Source organism: Gossypium raimondii, chromosome 12 (genome assembly GCF_025698545.1).
Source record: "Gossypium raimondii isolate GPD5lz chromosome 12, ASM2569854v1, whole genome shotgun sequence".
NCBI classification, from domain to species: Eukaryota; Viridiplantae; Streptophyta; class Magnoliopsida; order Malvales; family Malvaceae; genus Gossypium; species Gossypium raimondii.
Window position 1 is genome coordinate 51,986,654 of NC_068576.1, and position 25,409 is coordinate 52,012,062.

The window sequence follows — 25,409 nt, forward strand, 5'->3', positions numbered from 1 at the left end:
GTGTGTTTTTTTTTTATTATTATTTAAACTAGCTGAGCTGAGCTGAGCCTGAGTGGACTTTGGTATTTATTTTTTCTTTTTGAAGTTTGAAATTTCTTCTTTTTTATTAATTTTAAATTCCGAGTAGTTGTTTGTTGGCCTCTGGGCTGACGGTTACATGTGGCAATTGACAAATGCATGAAGGGACACCCATGCATGCCAGATGGGATAATACCGGGTCCACATGGATCGCCAGGTGTGCATGTGGGGTCCACCCATAATTCTTCTTTTGGGGGGGGCTTTGGCGGTTTTTGCCGGTTAATGGGGTTAAAAAAAACCATAAAGAAATGAGGCCAAGGACAAGGGCAAGGGCGTCCTTAAAGGGAAGGGTAGAGGGGACGGCTCATGGCTTTAAGGAAAGTGGTAGGGTCAAAATGCGGGAAGGAAACCGAGGAGTGAAGGGTCGTCACTTCTAGGGATGCTTTTGTCCGTTTCGTTGTTTGGTCAAAATACTCCATTTTGGGGCTCCCCTTCAACCCCCTTAGGCCCAACCTACCTGTATAACCCCCCTTTTCCTTTTCCCTTTATTGACTATATTGCCCTTTGGTATTTTTCACTTATTTTTTCCCTCCCTTTTTGAGATTCTTAATACTTCAATTCTTTTTACCCTTGACCTCTTACAACATCCTTTTGCATTTTCTCTTGATTTTTTCAACAATTTTGATTTGATATTTTTGATGATTTTTAAGAAATTGCCTATCTGTAAAGTATTTTTATTTGACATCTGCCTATCTGTAAATTATTGTCGTGTTTTAAATGAATGTACGAAACGTTCCAAGAAATAAATAAGTTAGTTTTAAACTTTGAACATATTTTTAAGTTTGATATATAAATTAAACGTTCACTGAAATTTTAAATAAATTTTTCATTTTATTTATGACTATTTAATGCACACAGATGCCGTTTTATTATATTTTGTCGTATTTTAAATTAAAGCGTTTCAAAATGAAATGAGTTGATTTTAAATTTTGAACATCTTTTAAAGTTTGATGTATATGTTAAACGTTCACGGAAAATTTAAATAAACTCTTCATTTTATTTATGACTATTTAATGCGCATGAGATATCGTTTTTATTATATTTTGTCGTATTTTAAACTAAAGCACGAACGTTTCAAAAGCGAAATGAGTAAATTTTCAATTTTGAACATCTTTTAAGTTTGATGTATGTGTTAAATGTTCACTAGAAATTTAAATAAATTCTTCATTTTATTTATGACTATTTAATGCACACATATCATTTTATTATATTTTGTCGTATTTTAAACTAAAGCACGAATGTTTCAAAAAAATGAATTGATTTTGAATTTTGAACATCTTTTGAGTTTTGATGTATTTGTTAATGTTCACTGAAAATTTAAATAAACTTGACAGCAAACAAATTATTCTTTTTATTTATAACTATTAAATACACATATATCATTTTTGTTATATTTTGTCATGTATTAAATAAAAACACGAGATATTTCAAAAATATATGAGTTAATATGAAAATTTGAATATCTTTCTAAGTTTTGATAAACAAGGCTTTTGTATATGTTAACATTCACTGGAATTTTAAATAAATTTGGCAACAAACAAATTATTCTTTTCTTATAACTATTAAATACATACGATATTATTTTTATTGTATTTTGTCATGTCTTAAATGAAAGCACGAAGCGTTTCAAGAAAGATATGAGTTAATTTTAAATTTTGAATATCTTTCTAAGCATTGATGAACAAGGCTTTTGTATATGTTAATGTTCACGGAAATTTAAATAAAATTGGCAACAATCGATTATTCTTATTATTTATAACTATTAAATACACACGTGTGTCATTTTTATTGTATTTTGTCGTGTTTCAAATGAAAACACGAATGTTTCAAGAAATATCTGAGTTAATTTTAAATTTTGAACATCTTCCTAAGTTTTTATGTATATGTTAACATTCATTGAAAATTTAAATGAATTTGACAACAAATAATTTTCTTTTATTTATAATTATTAAATACACATATATCATTTTGTTACATTTTGTCGTGTTTTAAATGAAAGAACAAAACCTTTCAAGAAAGATATTGGTTTTTTTTTTGAACATTTTTCTAAACTTTGATGAATAAAACTTTTGTATATGTTAACCTTCACTAAAAGTTTAAATAAATTTGGCAACAAATAGATTCTTCTTCTTTATTTATAGCTATTAAATACACATAAATATCATTTTATTATATTTTGTCGTGTTTTAAATGAAGACACAAAATGTTTTAAGAAATATATGAGTTAATTTTAAATTTTGAACATCTTTTAAGTTTTGATGAACGAGGCTTTTGCATATGTTAATGTTCACTGAAAATTTAAATAAAATTGGCAACAAACAGGTTATTCTTTTTATTTATAACTATTAAATACACACATATATCATTTTATTATATTTTGTCGTGTTTTAAGTGAAAACAGAAAGTTTCAAGAAAGATATGAGTTAATTTTAAATTTTGAACATCTTCCTAAGTTTTTATGTATGTGTTAACTTTAACTAAAATTTTAAATAAATTTGACAACAAACAAATTCTTCTTTTTATTTATAACTATTAAATACACATAGATATCATTTTATTGTATTTTGTCATGTTTTAAATGAGAGAACTAAACGTTTCAATAAGGATATGAGTTGATATTTTAAAATTTGAACATCTTTTAAGTTTTGATGAATAAGACTTTTATATATGCTAGCGTTCACTGAAAATTTAAATAAAATTGACAACAAATAGATTCTTCTTTTTATTTATAACTATTGAATACACTCGGGTATCATTTTTATTGTCTTTTGTCGTGTTTTAAATGAAAGCACGAATGTTTCAAAAAGATATGAGTTAATTTTAAATTTTGAACATCTTCCCAAGTTTTTATGTATATTTTAACGTTCACTAAAATTTTAAATAAAATTGACAACAAACAAATTCTTCTTTTTATTTATAACTCTTAAATACACATATATCATTTTCATTGTATGTTAGTTGTGTTTTAAATGAATGTACCAAATGATCTAAGAATGAAATAAATTAGTTATAAATTTTGTACAAATTTTTTAAGATTTTGAAGAATAAGACTTTTGTATATGTTAACATCCATTATAAATTTAAATAAATTCGACAACAATCAAAATATTCATTTTATTAATAACTATTAAATATATACAAATTCGATAAACACACTTGAATCTACGTCTTACTGCACTGGCAACTGTGCCAATGCCAACTGGACAAAAACTCAATCGGCATTTGACTTATTTTCAACAAAGAGAATGAAAATTTTCCATTTATTTTGAAAAAGTATTATTTTTTATGAGAGTTATTATTTATCTTTCTAGTTTCAAGTTTAAATTTATATTAACTACTTTTTATTTTATGTCTAATCATTATAATATTATATAATAATAATAAAAATTCTCGTATAATTACTCTAGTAACCATTTAAAAACTTCAAATTGGAACATGCAATAATACATCTTTCAAATTAACAGAATAGTTAAAGAAAGGGCAATTTCGTCTTGAAACAAATAAAACTTACGGGCCATAAATAATTTAGTAAAAAAAGGAAAATGGCATAACCCTTAAATTAGGCCCAAACCCAAGAAAAAAGAGGGAACGGTCGGGTACATTACAGTTTTCATGCAATGGTGTTGCGCCACGTCAACCACATAAGAATCAGAAGATCAAACTCATGATCAAAGATTCAATGGACGGCCCTGATTCTTTTGATCCCACAAGAGAAGATAGAGAGATAGAACAAAATTTTGTTCGTATCTTTTGCATGACTCTGTCTGATTAGTCAAACGGCACGATTTCCTCTTCACTCTTCGTTTGTCGTAATCCCAACTTTTTAAACCCCCCAAAAAAAGAGTAAACATTATTTATTATTAAATATAATTTTATTTTATTGTTATTGTTTTAATTTTGATTTTTTACTTATGACTAAATCATATTTAACTTTTTGTTTTTGGGTGGGAGTGTGAGCTTTTCACACTTTGTCAAAAATAAATTAAATAAATCCACCACTTTAATTAATTAGGAGGGAAAATAAAATAAACAAATAATATTTATATATTATTGGGTTTGAAAAACATTTTTTATAATTATTGATAGAAGGGAAAAATAAAGTAATATATATATTGCATGTGAAGGCGGGAAAATCTGATTCCCCCTCTCTTAGATTGTTTGCTCATCAAAACTGCAAGTCAAAGAGTTTGTTGGTTTTGAGAATTTTAATCAAGGCAAAACGACAAAGCGGATGTAATGTCACATGATACGTGTGAAAGCCCACATTCTCTTTTTTATTTATATGGTTAGATTTAGATGCCCTTTTGTACTCAGGTTTCGGGTTTTTTTTTTTTCTTCCAAGTTACTATACGTAATTTTAATATTAATTTGGTAAAAATATTTGGCTAAAACGGGTTTGGTAAATATGAATTTAAGTTTACACCTCAATATTTAATATCCTAATTAGTATGGTTAGACTCGTTTTCTGTGTTATTTTATTTATTTTTATATATTATATAGTTTATATATTATGAAAAATAAATTATATAATATAGTGTAGATATTAAAAGATATTTAAGTTGTTAATGTTTTAAAATTTTAATAAAAATACTAAATATAATTAAATATATATCATTAAAAATAAATTAATGCTTTTCAAAAATAAAAGTAATCAATATTAAATAAAAATCTATATTTTATAAAATAATTAAAAATAATATAAGATCCAAAGGAAAAGCAAAGAATTACGGTTGAGGGCTAAGATAAAATTTAAAAATCTTATGATGGGCAAAGCTAAGGATTTTGTGTTAGAATTGAATTTTGTTAGAAGGAACTAAAATGTATGTATGAAATTAAACTGAATTATTAATTTTAAGATGTACTAAAAAGAAAATTATATTATTCAGATAAAATGGGCATTTAGAATTATGAAAGAATTTAAATAAAATTTAAACTTATGTTTTGAATTTAAACCAATTTAGCTAACTATTGTATAATGTTGATATCATCATAATTTATTATAAATCGAATTCAATTAGATCCATAAATACCTCTCGTACCAAATATTCTCTTATACATATTTATCTCTTTTACTCCCTTTACATGGGTGAATTATATATATATATGTCAACATGAGTTAAAAAAAGAGATGTATCATTAAATAGAAAAGAGAATATATGTAAAGTGAGGAATTGTAAATTCAAAGGTATTTATTTTGTAAGCTTCACCCAATTTCTCAACTTTTAAAGTGTAAAGTTTATGAAGGAAGCATAGAATAGTATTCCAATTGCTAAAGTAATTTATTATTTACGCAAATTGGGTATTTATTTGTATTTCTTTGTTTCCACTTTACTTGCATGCTTGACTTAGGTAGTGCTTGAAAAGCTATATGATAATTAGGTTTAGTTATAATTGTTTGTAATTATATAAGGGTGGCATATTTAGTTAATCATTGTATTTTGTGAGTCTCACTGAATTTGATGTAATTGGAACACTCTAATTGCACTTTTCATTTATCCTATGGCTTTTCAAACACGTACAAATAATTTAAATTAAAAATTATTTTCATATTTTGAGACATCAAAAGCTTTGAAATGTGGTTGAAAGGACATTTGTTGTTCTAAAAATAACACTTCTCATATTAACATCATTTCGGTATAGCATAAAAAAAGTTGGATCGTATTAGCACATTGCATACTTTTTTAACTTCATTCATAAACGGAATTGAAATAATCTATACTTTGAAGAGTACATGAAAGAATGAGATCTTGATAATTTTAATGATATAAATTCAAATTGAGACGATGATAAAGAGTATATGTTGACTGTCAAAAAAAAAGAAAGAAATAACCCAATAAATATGAAATGCTAGAGCAATTAGATAAATTGCATGAGACTTTTATTGCTTTTGTTATTTTTATTAGTAATTGTATTATCGACTACTTTCTTGGACTAGCATATTACATATGATGATTTGATTTCAAAATTTGTTACTTGTTTAGAATTTTTATCGTATTAATATTTTTATAGTAATTAATATATTTAAAAAATATAAATTATGTAACTATGTAATTATAATTTGTACTACCAAACATGACATAGATAATTACGATATAATTACACTCTGTTAATCAAACACGTCTAAAAATTATAAATTTTATGATTAAAAAAATAAAATAATAATTACATTTTTATTCAATTATTCTACACTAGAGGTGTGCATGGGCCGGGCTCAACTAAAAAGTTAGGCCCATTTGCTAGGCTCAGACCCAGCTCGAAAAATAGGCCTAAAATTTTGACAAAGCCCAACCCGAATGAAAATGTTAAAACCGGGTCCGACCCGGCCCGCCCATATTAATTTTTATATAATTTTAAAACATATATAATACATAAAAAATATCAAAATAAATATTTCCCAACAAATTGGAAATAAAATTTAAAAAATATGTATACTTAAATAACACTAAGATAGATGCAACTTAACAAGCAAATGCCTCTAAAATAATAACAAAATTAACAAATATCTTTAAAATAATAACAAAATGAACAATAAAATAAGTTTTATACAATATCGAAACAATAACAACAAAATAGTAGCAACATAATAGTAAAATAGTAGCAAAACAGGGAGAAAACAAAAAAAATATTAAAAAACAAAAAAAAATTGTGCTTTAGTGAATTTGGGCCAAGCCGGGCCTAGGCAAAAATTGCCTTACTCGAGACCCGACTCATTTTCTAAACGAGCTTTATTTTTTTATCCAAGCCCATTTTTCAAACCTATATTTTTGCCCAAACTTATTACATTTCGGACAGGCCTTCGGGCCGAGCCGGGTGGCCCGACCCATGTTCTATACTATCTAAACAAATGGGAAAATAGAGTATTAGATTTAGTCTCTTCTCCATGCATATAGATGGAAAAAAAAAGGAAGCAATCTTTTTCTAACTTAAATTTTTTTTCATGTTTATTGCAAGAAATAAATGTTTTTGAAAAGTAAAGTCAAAACAAAAGAACAAAAAAAAGAATATGGTTCAAATTTCTTTCCTAATTTTTCATATTAGATTATATTAGTCCAACTGACCACTTTAAATATCGAATCATCGGAAATATTATAATATATTAATTTTTAGAAATACTATAACATAAATTATTATTATTACTACGTAAAAAATGAATAAATTATATATATTTATATAAAAAGAATACTCAATAATGAACAACTAAAAGATAAATTGTAGAAAGGGGGATGGTGACAATTAGCCAATTAGAGGGGTTGGCAGTGGGGTCCATGATAAATCTCTTGGTCAACGACCAAAGACAGAGTCCGGATACGTGGGGTCCACACTAGTGACTCTACCTTCGTTCTGACGTCATCTTTGTCGGATTTCTTCTTCTTTTTTTCCAGTTTTTATCAACATCCTATTTTATTTTTTTGGCCTGAACTTTACCAATAACGGTTTATTTAAATCAATTTTTCATATTTGGGTTGTACTTACGTACATATTTATTCAAATAATAATTAATAGTACTTAATCAATCGGGAAAGTAAATTTGTAAATATTTAGTTTAAATAATATTACTATTCTTAATACTAAAATGTGGTGTGAAAGCTTGTTGCAGTTCATGGAGGAAAATTGTTGCAAGGTAGAGATTAAGGTTTTTAAAATTGGGTACGTTGTTGAATCAGTCAGATTATTGATTTATCAATCTGATTAGTCTGTCCAATTCGATTAATAAATTATTAAAAAATAAAAATATTAAAAATATGCTTCAACCGTCCAATTCAAATTAGTTTTTTTGCTCAGTTCATCTTAACCGATTCCCAAGTTAACCATTTCAATACCCTTCTTTGAATCGATACCTCAGTCGGTTCCTGATTCGACTGGCTGGTCCGGTTCCATATTGTTGGTGCGTGGGGATAAAATGAATTTATGAGAAATTAATGAAAGCTTCAAAGTGTGGAGATAAAATAAAATTATGATAAATTAACGAAAGCTTCAAAACGTGTATCAATACTCATTTTTTTTAAGGTTATATTCGCCTCCACCTATATTATGGTGCGTAGAAGAGTTATTTTGAAAACGCTCCAGTAGATTCAAACAACCTTAGTTGAGACAGTTGTTATAAAAGAAAGAACTAGATTAGGAGGGAGGCTTGAACCGAAGTAAGTTGATATCTTAAGAGCCCCTCTTCCCCCTTTTAATGCCATATGATGGCTGTTTATAGGTCGATAGACTAGTAATGCGATGTGAAGTGTTTAAACTATAAATTTTATGCGTGACAAGTGATATGTATTTTGTTAAAATGACTAAATTGTTAACAAAATTAAATAGTAGAGGTGATAGTTCAACGAAATCCAGAGTGCTCATAATAAAGATGTCTCTAGTGACGAGAATGTTTGTAATACGATAAAGGAGTGTCTAAAATTCTAACAATTTAAAAGAGAGAAAAAAAATCTTAGTAGAATTAATATCGTCGCTGCTGCTGTTATTTTCATTTAAATAAAATAAAATAAAATAATTTGTGTGGAAAAAAGTGAAGCGTTGGCTGGCTCTCTTTGGTGTAGTCTCTTTCTGGCATTTGAATATTTTGACGCAGCCATAACACCAGCTCTACTGTTCTGTTTCATGTGGAAAATTCAATTTATTGATTCACAAATACACTTAGTAATTAAAGAAACAAATCTATTATTTACATCAAATTAGACTTGATAATGGAAAAAAAGTCTTCTCCTGTAATAAATTATACCCCGTCAACTTCAAATTTAAATATCAAACGGTCAGACTTCATCTTAATCTTAAAAAGAATTGTCAAATACTTGGAAATATATATAAATATAAGAAACCAAAGTTTTCAAATGGGTTGATTTTGAAACAAAATTTTTTTATTTTAAACTTTAATATCAAGTAATTGACTCAAGTCCAAAATTAATTTTTTATTTAAAAAATAAATGTATAACTTTCAAAATTACAAAGCTAATTGGCTGTTTATATTTGGTTTGTCTTTGATTTGAAGTGTAGCAAAAGGAAATATTGTTATTCTATTTCTACATTAGTTTAATTAATTCAACAAATGCTTGTTTTTGTGCGACCATTTAAAATCTTATATTATATGATTATTAAATGATTAAAACTATTGAAAGTTTCAAGGGTTGTTGTTTAGTTCACATTCAAAATATAAAACAAAGACGTGCTAATATTATTAGATTTGATTAACATGAGTATTATTGTTAATATAGGAAGGCGTGAGTTCGAATGCGTTGAAGACCTATTTATAGGTTGGAGAGAGAGTATGAGTAGTTATAAATATTGTGTCAAGAGAGTAAATATTATTAAAATTTATAATAAAAGACCCGCCTAAGCCTTGCTTTACCAAACACCTCTGTCATTGGTAAGCTCTTAGATGGCTTCAGAATCATAATTCATCCTTATATTTCAAAATGGAGCAAATATTTAGAGGGAGGTACAAGTTTCCCTTATTCTTTTATAAATTGATTTTTTTAAATATATATATAGGCAAACACATACACATTGAAACCTTCTTACTTATAATATTCACCAACTTTTTTTCCTTTTTAAATTCAATTATAAACCTAGAACTTTTTCCCTAAATATATATTTCAAACATTGATGATTGATTTGTTCTTTTACTTGATTAAGTTGTTGGGAGGTTTTTTTCTTAACTATAATTATACATCTAAATAACTGTTAATGGGATTCAACTTTTTTTTAGAAGAAGTTTTTAAAGTATTGCCTTTCGAGTAATTGGTTGGACCCCAACAACAATGGAAGTAATTGTACTTGGACGGGATTTTGTTACTCAAATTTGTAGAGAGTCCAAATGCTTTTAAGAGGCTTGTCATGGGTGTGAATTTACAGAGCAGAGAGCACTTTGGTTAGTAAAAATATGACTTACAAGATTTATGAGAGAGATTGATATACAATGTGATATTTAAAAATAACCCGATGTGCACAAAAATAAAAAAAATTAATTCAAAATAAATTGGGAAAATCACAATAAAACATGAAAAGAATGAAATTATAGAGTGATAGTAAAGAATAGTTTTAAAGTAAGATTTGTAAAAAAAAATAGAAATAGGAAGGGGGATGGGAAGAAGAAGAAGAAAAAAGAAAGAGCCATTGACTTTGTCTCTGTTATCGGTTTGGGAGTGCAATTACCACAAATACAATGTGAATTAATTTTAGTTCCTTGCCTTACTTTTATTCTTTTATGCATTGCAAAATCAGTGTCATTTCAATTTGAAAAAGAGAGAGGAAATGAGGAATTTGAGAAGGATACTGAAACTGAAAATTCCACCTAAAAAATGCAAGATTTGCTTAATTGTCAAATTGCCTACCATGTGTTTGGTTTGACCTAGTGGTTTTCTTAAAAAGAAGAAAAGCATTAAGTTGGGTTTCAAAGTATAAGGTGAAAACCATTTCATAATAGAGAAACCAATGATAATACATTTTGGGTTATTTCTAATTCAAACCTTTGGAAGTGAGATTTAGTGTAAAAAACGAGAGGGTAGCCACCTAACCAACACCCCCCCTCTCAATAGTCAATTTCTGTGTTTGTTGGTTGAATTAGGAAAGACCTTCCCAACCTCATGGTTTAGACTTTTTTCAGACTTTGCTTGCTGTAGGCCTTTTATATATATATATAATAAAAACCTTCTTGATATGATCTTTTGACCTAAATTAATTACTTATATTTTATAAACTTTTAGGTCTAATTATAAATTTCATCCATTTATTTTATGATAATTAAGAAATTAGTCTCTCTATTTTAATTTCTCATGTTTTGATCATTGGGCTTTATAGAAACAAAGAAAAATCATTTGCTCAGCAGTTCAAAAATTTATAGGTAACAAATTAGCAACAGATTATGATAAATCAAAGTAGGACTAATTTTTTAGTTTTCGCAAAGTAAAAGGGATGAAAGTAAAAATTAAACAACTTTTTTTTTCATCCGCAAATTAGATAAAGAAAATTGAGAGACAAGGACCTCCAAAGCAAGGAGTCCATGGACCATTTTCAAACTTTAATTTAAGGCCCCTACAAAAGCAGAATCCAACATGTTTTTCACACTAATGAAGAAAATTTTGACTGGACGGTAACTGCTCTATGCTAGAAACCCAAAGCTTTACGAATAAGTACAAAAATTTGTCAATAAAATCAAACACATCGGCTCTTTATTCCAGAATCCAGAAGAAACAAAAGTCAAAGATCGTGCACCAATGGATAGATAATGTGATCGCCGAATCCACATGCCTTTGACAAAGTGAAATCTAGTATTAGTATTGGCATCTTAAGCAAAAATATCCGCCTTTGCATCTTCTAATTTTCCCATCCTTTTTTCACCATATCAGCAGTGAGTCCCAGGGTATCTTAGTTTTGCATATTTTTTTGGAACCATTTGTTAGGGTATCTTATTCATGTGAGCATTTAGGTAGTATGTCAAGTTGAGTAACTAATGGCATCACATCATTTGAGCATATCTTATACACCCCAAACTCTAGTAGACTAGATTATTCCTGGAAACTACACAAACCATTTACATTTGAAGAGAATCTTGTTTTTGAAACTTGTCTTTTTGAAAGTAGCATGTAGTTTTCAAGGGTGCATCATCCATGTTTGAGCACCCTCTGAAGGAACAAATATGCAATCAATACGGCCACACATGTGCATCACAACTGGAGAACTCATTGGCAACTATTGAGTATAATTTACATTTGAGCTGTATTCAGATTCCATCAGTATTGCTGTGAGATAGATTATTGTTCTTACCGATGCCTCGATTTATGAAGATGAACATAGAAAGTACTAATTTTCTATTAAGGAGACAAGCAATGCTTGAAAGAAGTCTTTACAATTTTGTTTCAATCATTTTGATAATCCCACATGGTGGGATAGTGGCTCAAAACTGACCTTTACAATTTTGTTTCAATCATTTTGATAATCCCACATGGTGGGATAGTGGCTCAAAACTGACCTGTCCTTATATCTCTATCAATGGCATCTGCATTCAGGGTCCCAGGAAGCTCTCTAAAATCTTCATTGAAGATGGAATATGCACTGTAAATATTGGAATGGAAAAGATAAGTCAGTCGTGGAAAGAAATGAGCAGTTCATGTTAAAAAAACTCACGTTATATAGGGTTTAGAAACTAAACAAAGACCCGAAAACAACCCCTATGTCCTATGATAATCTACAAGAGGTTCCTGCGCATGAACTTCGTTAGTATTTGGTCATTGGTTCATATGCTTAAGAAATTCTCCACAACTACCTTTGAGAAAAAGTCAGAAGAAAACATAATTCAAACAAAATTTTCATTTTGTTTGGAAGTATCAGGGGAATCAGCAACATGTATCAGAGTCATGTAACAGTTTATTTGTTATTATCTTATACATATATCATGAACTTTGGCTACCTTAGGAATTGGAGTTTAGAAGCAAGAGGATACCTGACATCACCAGGTTGCCGCCGTCCAAGGTTCAGGAAAATTGTACAAAAACCAGTTCCAAGTATCTGAGCAAATGGGGGGCAAAGAAAATATGAACATATTTCATAATGGAAATGCTCTGGATAATCTAAATAAATATTTCGTGCAAAAGTGTGATAGATTGTCCATGTCTTTAAATAATCTTTCTCCTCATCTCTGATTTTGCATTGTTATATGTTTTATATAAAGTACATAAGATACAAAACACAACGGTATGGATGATATAACATCAGAAATTATGTCTTGAATCCTTCCAAAAAATCTTGAAGGTAACACCACAATTTTTTTTACATGTAGGCACACACTCTAATACACTGAAAATTATCTAATCTATTATAATAAGACAACCAAAGATACCGACTCTCTAAAAGAAAGTGACATCAATAACCATCTGTTTTTCTATGTCATCAAGGAAGACACTACAAGTTCCAGTATTCCTCAATGTTGTGGAGATACAAAGAAATTGGTTAAGTGAACTCATCCATATAGCCCTACTTCCCAACAAGTGAAAAGAGGATACATCCAACACACATAAACAGCAGTACAGAGGAGACAAATCCAACTTACATATAATGGTCCAAGATCCCATTTATGGGCAACATGTGCCAGTATAAACCATAAGATAACAAGAATCCATGCCTTAAGACTTAGAGAAAAAATTGCCATCAAAAGGATATCTACAAAAAGACATACAAGGAAAGGTCAACAAGTGAACTCTTAATAGGAAAAATAACAACAGCTCAATTCAAAGTTGATTCTCACCAGGAAGCTTCAATCTATTTAGTAAAAACGAGTAAAGCTTCTTTTTCCACCAACTTGTTGACTGTGGAAGCTGAAATTTCTGTTGGAAGAAATGAGGGGAAAAAAATTAACAACGAAAATTCTTGGTTTACCAAAGTGGCATCCAAGCTCAGTTTAGTGACTGTTAATTCAGTCATACCAAATCTTCCTCATCATCGTCAATATCGAGTCCACTTGGTGCCTTTGGTTTGACAGCAACAATAAGTGAATCTAGAAAATTGGAACACAGTCAGTGCCTGCATCTTAATAGCTAAACATTAACCGGGACCACAAAAATGAAATTTACAGAGCCCCTGGATGTTAAGAGCAAAACCAAAGGGTAGCAATAGTCAAGACATGAGGAAGTTATTTTAAACCTAAACAACAGAAAATAATAAAACTTTAAAGATTATAAAAGTGAGGGAACTGGGAAAGGAGCTAGTTCCTTCCCCCACAAACTTCATGATAATTGCATGCAGTGAAAGCAAACTAATTATAAAAGAATAAAAGCCAAGATATATACCACCATCATTGAGTTGTATGTAAATGTCATCTTCATCTTCACGGTCATGCAATACCTTCCCTTGTGAGATTAGTTTCAAATTCTCTACTGGTAAACGATTCTTTCCAGCTATCAATTTTCTCAAATCATGAACCTAGTTTTGATAAAAATACAAGCACCTAATAAATATGTGTAATGGTACTAAAAGTTTTCTACCAAGTTTGTTCTCATCATTAGGATACATGATTTTTTTCGATACCAAGAAACAAGGAAAGTTCCTATGCTAAAGAAAAAAAAAAAGAGAAGAAGAGATAACAACCGAAATTTTAAGTGCTTAAGAAAACTGCATTAGCCACTGTACATGATATACTACGAGAAGGCAAATGTGACATAAAATTCACATAATGTTTTTTCTTTTCAATGCATAGGAAATGGCAATTTTTCATTGTAAAATGAATCAGAGAAATATCTTTAGACTCAATACTGGAAAGTAAAAAAATGATCAAATATTATTAGGCTCTATGGACCTTAATGTTCAAGGTCGACCAACAACAACCCAGAAACAATAAAAAGATAATTGAAAATTTGACGTCCATTCTACAAGTATATGCATCTTAGTGTGCATGTCAATCTTTCAGCTAGCAAGCATTCTAAGATTCTCTCCTTTCCATTATGAGAACTGCAGTGTAAGGTAATGCTTAATTTGACCCAGCACCTACATGGCTATATAATTGAATCAACCAATTCTGTTTAAGATACACTGGAAATCAAATATCAAAGGCTTCAATGCTTCTACGATAGAAATTAGACATAAAAGTCAGATTTGCAAACAAATTCAATGCCCTCAATCTTATCTCAGCCATTGTGCTCTACATTGACTCATAATTGTTGTTAACAAAAAGACAATTGATAACATAAAAATACATAGAAATCAACAGATTGGAACATACTCTGAGGGAACAAGGGACGTGAAGGCGAGAAGGGCGAGCAGGGCCAATGATTTTGAGAGTAATTTCCACCATCTTTTCGTGTTTTCCATTGGTTTCCTCTACAATCTCTTCCATTCTCATATCATTATCTGATCTGTGATGGGTGTCGAAGAATTTACTCTCTTTTGTCTTGAATTTTTTTTTTCAAAGACCCAAATCTTGTCTCAAGGCTCTAAGCTTTAAATTTTGCCGTTTAATGGCTTCCTCAAAGTCCTCATCTTGGGAGACTTCTCGGCTGAAAGCTGAAACTTCCCAAAATAACAAAACTGCCCCAAGAGATTAGACTCATCCGACCCTCTTCAAATAGACCGGGTTTTACCCTAAAAGTACAGACCGGGTTTGCGAACCTAACTCGCAAAAAACACTTTTTTTATCAACTACAAAGTTGGTAATTATATTTGGGAGTTTACATTATCAATTTATTACATTATGATTATTTAATTATTATTTCTTATTAAAATTGTAATCACAAGCTAATGTGGCACGTTAATTCAATCGTTTTTATATACATGAATTTTATATAGATTAAACTTACATTTTTTTTAGTTCATTCTCAACAACCACCTCAAAAATTCTTTATTTTCTCTCAATCTAACCTAAAACCCTAACCTCTTAATCTCTACCAACAGTCACCTCCTTCTCTTGTGGATTCTTACAGCACGTTTGGTTCGCTGTATTGAAATAGAGGCGTAATGGAATAGAGGTGTAATGGAATAGAGGCGTAATAGTAAATCAATTGTTTGGTTGAATGTAATGGAATAGAGACGTAATAGTAATCTTGTGTTTGGTTGAATGGAATATAGGAGTAATAGCATAATAGAAAAAACTAAAATAACTAGAATACCCTTAGCATAAATTTGTTTGGGTAAATGATTATTGTTATTGTGATTTAATTTTTAATAAGATTATTAATATCAATAATAAATAATTTAATCATATTTAAACATAATTATTATTAAATATAATATAATTGAAATATATAATTTAATAAAATTCTTAATAATTAATATTCTTATATGAATTTACTCAAATCATAATATATGATACTATAAAATATAAATTAACATAATTATTATTAAATATATTATAATTAAAATATATAATTTAATAAAATTATCAATAATTAATATTCTTATATGAATTTACTCAAATCATAATATATGATACTATAAAAGATAAATTAACATAATTATTATTAAATATATTTTAATTAAAATATATAATTTAACAAAATTCTTAATAATTAATATTCTTATATGAATTTACTCAAATCATAATATATGATACTATAAAAGATAATTTGAAATAATTAATATTAAATATATTTTAATTAAAATATATGATTTAATAAAATTCTTAATAATTAATATTCTTATATGAATTTACTCAAATCATAATATATGATACTATAAAAGATAATTTGAAATAATTAATATTAAATATATTTTAATTAAAATATATGATTTAATAAAATTTAAAATAATTATAACTAATAAATTTTCTTATATGAATTTGTATAATTTAAAATAATTATTATTACATATAATTTAATAATAATATATAATTTCATAAAATTCTTGATAATAAATTTTCTTATATGAATTTATACAATTTAAAATAATTAATATTAAATATAATTTAATAATGATATATAATTTCATAAAATTCTTAATAATAAAATGTTCTTATATGAATTTACTAAAATCAAAATATAACTTGAGAATTATATTCTGCACAAACATAATTAACTTATATTAAGAAAATGTTAGATGAAAATGAAATTCTACATCATAATTCATATGTTATATAGTTTTACAACATCAAAAAGTTTGAACATTGATTTTTAATGGTGAGAAAGAAATCTTCTGACCCATTCCAATCGCGCAACAGAATGTAAACTAAAGAAAACGATCATTTGAGTTGGATGATCTGGAATTTTACTCAAAGCTTCATACCGCTGATCGTCGGTTAAACCTTCAATTTCCCATAAGGTTGAATATAAATTTGAAGCTTTCTCTTCCATCTTTTGATATTCTTCTAACTTCTGTTGAACTACCACATCGGAGGCAATACTCCTACTGATTTGATCGCCAACGGCCTTGATGTTTTTGGCCAATAAAGTGGTAGCCTCATCAAATGAAGAATACATATTATCACGAGCATCAGATTTCTTCTTTTTCTTGTTTGAAGATGAGGAACCCCCTTGGTCTCTATCTCCTCGTAGCTCCGAACCAGAAACATCAATGTCGTCCAAAGAGACGTCAGCTTCGCAGTCATAGAATGTGTTTCTCTCTTCATTCATATCTGTAGTAGGTACATCCTCAGCATATATTTCTTCAAGAACATCAGCAGCTGTTTGAGCATCTTTCCCAATCGCTCGATCTCTTGCGTATATGGCAGTAAGCTGGTCGTAGTAAGGGAAAGTACGATGTCTGAATTGAGCGGCTTCTCTGTGACTCTAAAAAAAATGAAGAAATCATATTAGTTATAAGTTTGGTAAAAAAAAAACAAATAAAGACTTGAAATACATTTTACCTTTAAATAGGAGTCCCAAACTGCATCTTCAGCAACAACGAGCTGCCTATGCTCGTCCCAACCAAAACTGCTATTGTTTTGGCCATTAAGCATGTCATAGACGATTGACCATTCCCTTTTCAGTAACCTAATTCTCGATTCAATATTTGGTTTCGCCTTCAACATTGCATTTGGTAAAGCCTTTTCTAGCATTTTCTTCAACTTGTTTAAATAACCGGCTTTGAACCCGGTATCAGCATTAAATGTTCCAACGTTGTGCAAGTCCACCATACAAGAAACTAATGCTACATCTTCTTCTGGAACCCATTTTCTTTTGGTTCCTCGAGAAGCTTGAGAAGAAGCATTTGATTGTGGAACACCTGACATTTTAATCTTAAGGAAAAAAATAAATTATATTAATTACTATTTTTAATATCATGAATCAAAAGGTGCATACTTTATAAAATTATATCAGTAGTTCAATATCAACAAGTTTAGTACAATACATAAATCAATTCAAACACCACCAAAGTTTCACAATTATTTATACATAAAATAACATCAACAAATTAAGTCAAACTCATTTTAGCTCTAAACCTAACTAATTTCTAGATGCTTGCCATTCATTGAACATTTGGTTGGCTAGTTCCATCCTCCAAGTAGCCCAAGCATCCGATGGATGAATATTTGCGATATTCGGTTCATTTTCATCCACCACATTACTAGGTAATCCTTCTCACACATCTGCTTCAATAGGATCAATACTCATATGGGTTCGAATAAAATTATGGTGCAAACAACATGCAATAATAATTCTATTGTGCGCCCTTACAGGATAGAATGATGGACTCCTAAGTATTCCCCATCTAACTTTTAATAACCCAAAGCATCTTTCAATAACATTACGTGCTGAGGCATGTTTCATATTAAAAAACTCTTGCGGAGAACTTGGCTGATAACCCTGACGCCACTCTTTCAAATGATATCGTTGTCCTCTAAAAGGTACAAGAAATCCCTCACAATTTGTGTATCCAGCATCAACTAGATAATAACAACCTAAAAAATATATTTTTTTAAATGATTAATTCAGCACAAAAAAATTTGATCTTAATGAATAATTCAAAGTCCTCTAACTATTTACTTTACCATGAGGAACTTTTAGTCCATGTGTCCTACTAATGGCATCTCGAAGAACCCGTCCATCAGCAACTGAACCTTCCCAACCAGGAAGAACGTAAACAAATTGCATATCAAGTGTACAAACACCTGGCATATTTGTTGCTATGTCACCTTTTCGCGTTTGATATCTAGGTTTATCAACTGTTGGAACACTAATCTTGATGTGGGTTCCACAAGAGCACCTAAGCAATTCTATATCAGATGATATAAAACCTTGAGTTAGAATACTAATTTAAATCTAAATCAACTAAATGTTGTACAAACTATATATAAAACTCACAGTTCAATACCTTAAACCATTTTCACCTTGTGTCAGAAGAATCAGCTGTAATTGGATCCGCCTTTTTAAATAACACATCTTGTAAGTGTATGACAGCATTTAAAACACTATGAAATGCTCTGCTAATAGTTTCCCCGGACCTTCTAAAGTGATGCTTGATAACTCGATTTTTCAGGTGATGGGAGATGATATGTAAAAACATTGCCACTTGCTCATCAACAAGCATGTTTCTGGACGACTTCAATCCCCCTAACGATTCTAACATCTCACATAGTTTAAAAAAGGCAATTCTATTCATCCTAACTTGTTCAATACAGGTCTCGTCACTAGCATATACAAGCATTTTCACATAATCCCGTTTTGCATAAAAATCTAAAGTGTAAGACCTAATCATTGGTCTATAAGTATGTAGGCTAAGGCTGGCACCCATTCTAAATAAGAACCAAATCGCAATTCTACAGATTTCCAACCATATTGTCAATGCAGCATCAATTCTTTTACGCCTCACACTTTGTGCAATTAAAGGCAGACGAGCCATTACTGCAACATATTAAAATTAGAACTCAGTATCAATCCCCTGAAGTTGCAATTACACATTATCAATATATTTATAAATTATAATTTTTTTTTGTCTATAGCAACTTGCATAAATTTTTCGTCTTCGGAATTAAAATTTGTAGGTATATGTATAATTGAACTAAAATTAATTGTTGGTATTTGTTAGATTATAACTAAACTCATTATGATTTAATAAATTATAAAGCATGTTCAAATTTGTAGCTTTTGCTTTTGAGTTCAAAAATAATTTTCAAAAATAATTCGATTTAGAAAGTTGTTTGTTTGGTATTACATACTGGCGCTAACACTTTTGAGAAACAATTTAAGAAGTAATACTATACTAGGCTTAATAATTATTAGTCAAATTTTTTATCAAATTTATTACTAATCATTAAATTTAAGGTAAATTGCACCTAAGGTAATTAAATTGTTAATATATTTAGCTAATGTGTCTCAACATTTCTAAAAACTTAAAAGAGAAACGTAAAAATAGACCTTCAAATTAGTTAACTAACTATTAAATCAACATTATAAATGTTTATTTAAATTTTATTTTTAGACTTTAGAGATGCAAAATTATTAAAATAAATCTCGTATAAGATATCTTTTCAATTAATAAAATAGCTAATTCATTCAATTTTGTTGAGATATTGTTAATCTTCATGAGATTTTATCAATTTTAATTTTGAGAACATTTTGTCCGTTCTTGTAACAAAAACATGAGTAATTAACATTATACGCATTTGAAAAGAAATGAACTCTTTATGAATAATTATGTCAATTGAGTGTCATTTTATAATTTGATAATTTATTTGAAAATAATATTATAATCAATTCAATTAAATAAGAAATTTGAATATTATTATCAAGTATAAAAATTTATGTTAGCATTTTAATCGTTGATGTACGAATTATATTTTAATTAAAATATGAGGATTTAATCTTAAATTTGGACATTATATAAGAATCGAAATTGGAACTTGATTGATTGTTTGAGTCTTTAATAATTAATTCAATAATTAAAATAGAGAGCTTGTTATATAAAAAAAGCCTTGTAAATTACTTCAATAATTATTTGACTCTTTAATAATAACAACATAATTAACCCTTAATCGAATATCTACCTCTACCTCAAGTAACTCTTTTACAACATTTCATTTCAAAATCTAAAGAATAACAGAACTATATCATGCCAAACTTGCAATTAATAATCCCCAAAACAAGCAGGAACCAGAACCTATAAAATAATATCAAAACAGACGCAACAATTTCCAGTTTCATCTTCTAGTCACTAACAACAACTAAACAATTTCTGAATTGAAAAAACAGCACTAACAACATTTTCCACTGTAAACTCCTTCAAACAACAGCAGAGTATCACAAAACTGTCTGAATTTAAATGGCAATTCACAAGTTTGGATCAGTCATTAAGCTAACTTAGAAAATGAAGCCGTAATTACTCACTGCCTCAAGTCTGCAGTTAAGCTTATTAACTTTGATTGCAACCAAAATGAACCTAATGGTTCTGTACTACTACCTATGAAATAATAAACATAGCTTAAACAACTTCAATTAACATACTTGCATGCCTTAAAAGTCTTTGGATTACATAACAAAGGAAAAGAGACAACAATCTTCCATGTATCAGATGTAAGATATCTATCAAACCCAACACCATTCCACCTAAGCTAAGCAAACTGGAACAAAATCTAGCCAAAAGAGTAGAGCATTACTAACAACAAAATATAAACAGACCAAGACGCAACAACAACTAAAATTACGCAAATTCTCCATTGTTTGGAATTTGAGCAGATTAAGTATGCCAAACAACAACTAAACAATCATAAAGCTCATTAGCATGCCAAAGAACAAAAACAACAGATCGAAAGCAGTTAAGTAGGAATAGCAAGGGAGAGCAGATTCGTCCCCTCAAGTTTCTCTTCACAAATCGCAGAGGAGTTTTACTTGGGGAGGAAAACTAACCTGTAACCAGGGAAATCGGGGAAGAATTCGATGAACAACAACCTGTAATGAGAAAAGGGAAATCGATTAACTCAAACAAATAATGCAATATAGGCAAGAACCGAAACAAATAATGCAATACAGGCAAGAACCGAAACAAACTATTTAGCCCTAAAATTATGTCTTTCAATCGAACATGCAAAACAAACTTTGGAAAAACCTCTGGAAAACTAACTGGGTGAATGCAAAATTGGGTAAGATTGCAATGAAGAAGGTGTCTGAAATAAGAAAAGGGAAATCGATTTGGGTTAGTGAACAGTTAAAATAAAACAGCAAATCGGTTCCTCCTTCTTGATAAAATGAAGAAAATCAAAGAAACAAACTCAAATCAATGACGGATTGAGTGGAAGGGAAAAGAAATTACCTGTACAAGGAGGCGTCGGAGAATCTAAAGGCTGAGGACGAGGGCAAAAAATGGAAAAGCAGAGAAGGGGAAAACACGGATTAGGAAATGGGGATGAGGGAGCGTAATAGTTATTAGCGCAATAACTACATAGGGGGTAACCGATTACACGTGGATTGGGATTACAGCGAACCAAACGACCGTTTAGTAGTGGGCCCGTTGCATAGGGGGGAATACGCATGCATTCCCCCCAACCAAACGCGCTATTACTGTTAGGAAACTGTTTAGAAAAATATATGGATAGCGAAATTTTAAAATTTTCTGAAATGGATATTTGATATGATATCTAAAATAATAAATTTGATTAAACAATTACCTATATGTAGAAGACACGGGTAGGATTTCTTGTTACAAACCCTTTATAAAGGTGCTCAGAGTTTCTGATAGACTCGAATTGAGGTTTAAACTCTTCAAATTTTCAACCAATTGATATTATATAATATTTTCAAACACACGATTGTTTAGAGAGTGAACTCTAACTTAAAGAAGAGAAAATAAGACAAAAACAAGACTTTTCTTAGAAAGAATCCTTATGCAAGCCTCTATAGACAAATCGAAAATTTTTTATTATTTAGATTCAAATTATAATGGTTAGATCATCGCAATTATAATTACTCCTAATCTAAAATATAAAGTTAGAAGAATTATTTATATAAAATGCCACTAAATTTTACACACAAGAATTTAATTCTCATTCGGAATTTTAAACTAATTACATTAGAGGACTTGCCAAGGGTATATGATTGGCGACTTCAATGGCAAATGAGCCATCTCTTGATTTAAATAGAAAAATAAACTCAGATATTTAATTAATTAAATAATTATTAGTTTTCATTAAATCATTTATAAAATCCAATTCTAATTCCATTAAATTCTTGATTGAGTTATTGTACTAGAATTTATGTGCAAACTTATTAAGTTATGCAGATGAATTTAAACTGTAAGGACTACATATAATTTCACTTTGGACTCAATTATTTAATTTATTCATCCAATTAAATATAATCCAAAGAAATTAAATTAATTCTAAGTGATCTCTTGCATTCTCAAGATCCATGCAATTTATTTCTTATTTATCGTTTTATCCATTCATTCAAAGTTTTTCCTCAAATTAGATATCTTTACCGGTGTTTCTCCAATAACCCCACTATATCCCAATATTTGCGGCGTCTTTTACAATGCGCCACTAAAGAAATAAAATGAAGCAATAAAACGGTAGCGTTTTGTCTAAATTTTTTCCTCAAATTAGTTATCTTTACCGGCGTTTCCCTGAAAACGTCGCTAATTCAATCTTTTCCGGCGTTTTTTACAATGCGCCGCTAAAGAAATAAAATGAAACAACAAAACGGTACTGTTTTGCTCAGATTTTTTCCTCAAATTCGTTATCTTTACCGGCGTTTCTAAGAAAACGCCGCTATATTCCAATTGTTTGCGGCGTTTTTGTGGAAGCGCCACTAAATTCATAAAGTAACCAAAAAACGGAGCCATTTTGCAAACAAGTTTTGTGGCGTTGAGGTAAAAACGCCGCTATTGCAGGTCAATTACAACGTTCCTATTTCTTGCGCCACTAATAATCATTTATTGCGGCGTTTGTCTCTGGACGCCGCTAAAACTCTATTTTTTGTGGTGTTTTTTGTTTAAACGCCGCTAAGACCGCCGCTAAAGACCTGTTTTGGTGTAGTGAGCACACTGGTTCGGATACTGTAACACCCCTTACCCGAGACCATGGCCGGAGTCGAGCATGAGGCGTTACTTGACTTAACTTAAAAGTTCGGGGCATAAAAATTTACTTTCAAATTTAATTTCATCATTCATAATACAGCTGTCCTCCTGTACAGCAGTCACTAAAATAATTATAATTCAAGCTACGAAACTCGAAATTTAGATCCGTAAATTTTCCATAAAACTAGACTCATATATCTATTCACCATAAATTTTTCAGAATTTTTGCTTTAGCCAATTAGTACAGTTTATTAGTTGAAGTCTCCCCTATTTCACTAATCGACTATCCTAACCACTCATCACTAAAATTTAATTATCTCTTATTAAAGGCTTCATATGGTGATTAAACTTATTTCTACTGAAAATAGACTCATTAAGGAGTCTATACATATAAATTATAACTCAAAATTCCTTCTGTACAATTTTTAATGAATTTCTAAAGTCAGAACAGGGGACTTCAAAACATTCTTGCCCTGTTTCACTAAAATTCAAATATCTAAAAGTATATAATTCTTTTGCTTACTCCACTTCTTTCCTATGAAAGTAGACTCTTTCAGCTTTAATTTCATATCTCACTCAACTTATAATTCTATTTCCACTATTTTTGGTGATTTTTAAAAGTTACATCAATGCTGCTGTCCAAGAACTGCTCCATTGCAATTTTTAAAAAAAATTCAATATAACCCCTTTATAATTGTCTAACCTTCCCTGCAAATTTCAAATCACAACCAATTCCAGTATTTCATCTACTTCATTTAAATACTAATGAATTTCAACCAATCAACCATTTCAAACTAAAACATGTATATATTTCGATATCTAACGCAACCATAACATTCAAATTTACTTTTACTTCAATTCCTATACATGCCATATAAATCCAAAAGTTGCTTAACATAAACTACGGAGTATATCTGGGTAGTGTGATTTTTGATGTAGATCCGATCCTCCGAATGTATAAATACGTTAATCTACAAAAACAATAAACACACACATGTAAGCTTATAGAAAAGCTTAGTAAGTTTATAGGCATAAAACATAAATCTTACCAAACACTTGTACACTTATACAATATACACCATTACTAAATTTACTCATCAACCACAATCTTTGGTGAGTTCCTTGGTATAAACTCACTACTACTTATTCTTTTACCATAATTCCTTTGGGCCCATTTGTCACTTACCATCCTTGATCAAAATTAAGGAACAGTTATGGAAATTTGAGTACTTCACTTTCACTTTGCCATATGACCTCTTATCACTTGTCCTTGATCGATAAGTGTAGCTAGGCTACCACTTATCACTTTACCATTTGATCGATAAGTGTAGTGAAGCTTCCACTTATCACTTTATCACTTGATCGATAAGTGTAGCCACTTATCACTTTGTTTCTTGATCGATAAGTGTAACCACTTATCACTTTGTTTCTTGATCGATAAGTGTAACCACTTATCACTTTGTTTCTTGATCAGATAAGTGTAGCTAAAACTACCACTTATCACTTTGTCACTTGATCGAAGTACTCAAATCCGACGCTCCACTTAATTTGATCATTTATTCGATTTTCACATTTTATTTTATTCTCATTTCAACAATAAATACATTTCACCATACATTGTATAATTCATGAAATTAACATTTAATCATTAAATTTCAGCCATATGAACTTACTCGGATCGATTTGCGAATTTGTAAAAGTTCGTGGACTAATCGGCTACTTTTTCTTTTCCTCGACTTGTTTCGTGTTCTCGATCTAAAATGCAAATTTATTCATTCATCAGCATTTAATTCAATTCTAATTCATTTCACAATTTATGCCCTTTAATTTTCGAAGTTACACTTTTACCCCAAACTTTACAGTTTTTACAATTTGATCCCTACTCAATTAACCCTCAATTG

The 25,409-nt window shown here is 29.6% G+C and overlaps 1 protein-coding gene across 1 annotated transcript; it reads right to left on the minus strand.

Moving 5' to 3' along the window:
* Positions 1-11,855: 11,855 nt before the first annotated feature.
* On the minus strand, positions 11,856-15,105 carry LOC105765023 (uncharacterized). Its single transcript, XM_052624758.1, has 7 exons — positions 14,792-15,105; positions 13,863-13,995; positions 13,500-13,570; positions 13,322-13,400; positions 13,127-13,236; positions 12,521-12,585; positions 11,856-12,132 (listed from the first exon to the last, which is right to left on the minus strand). Exons 1-7 carry the CDS (start codon positions 14,909-14,911, stop codon positions 12,039-12,041), a joined length of 672 nt encoding a protein of 223 aa, XP_052480718.1. The 5' UTR covers positions 14,912-15,105; the 3' UTR covers positions 11,856-12,038.
* Positions 15,106-25,409: the final 10,304 nt, after the last annotated feature.

Coding starts and splice junctions, on each gene's coding strand:
- LOC105765023 (XM_052624758.1), bottom strand. CDS start 14,911: ATGAGAATGGAAGAGATTGTAGAGGAAACCAATGGAAAACACGAAAAG. Junction 13,237..13,321: donor AAATAGATTGAAGCTTCCTG/GTGAGAATCAAC, acceptor GTCTTTTTGTAG/ATATCCTTTTGATGGCAATT. Junction 12,586..13,126: donor GGGATCTTGGACCATTATAT/GTAAGTTGGATT, acceptor CCATTTGCTCAG/ATACTTGGAACTGGTTTTTG.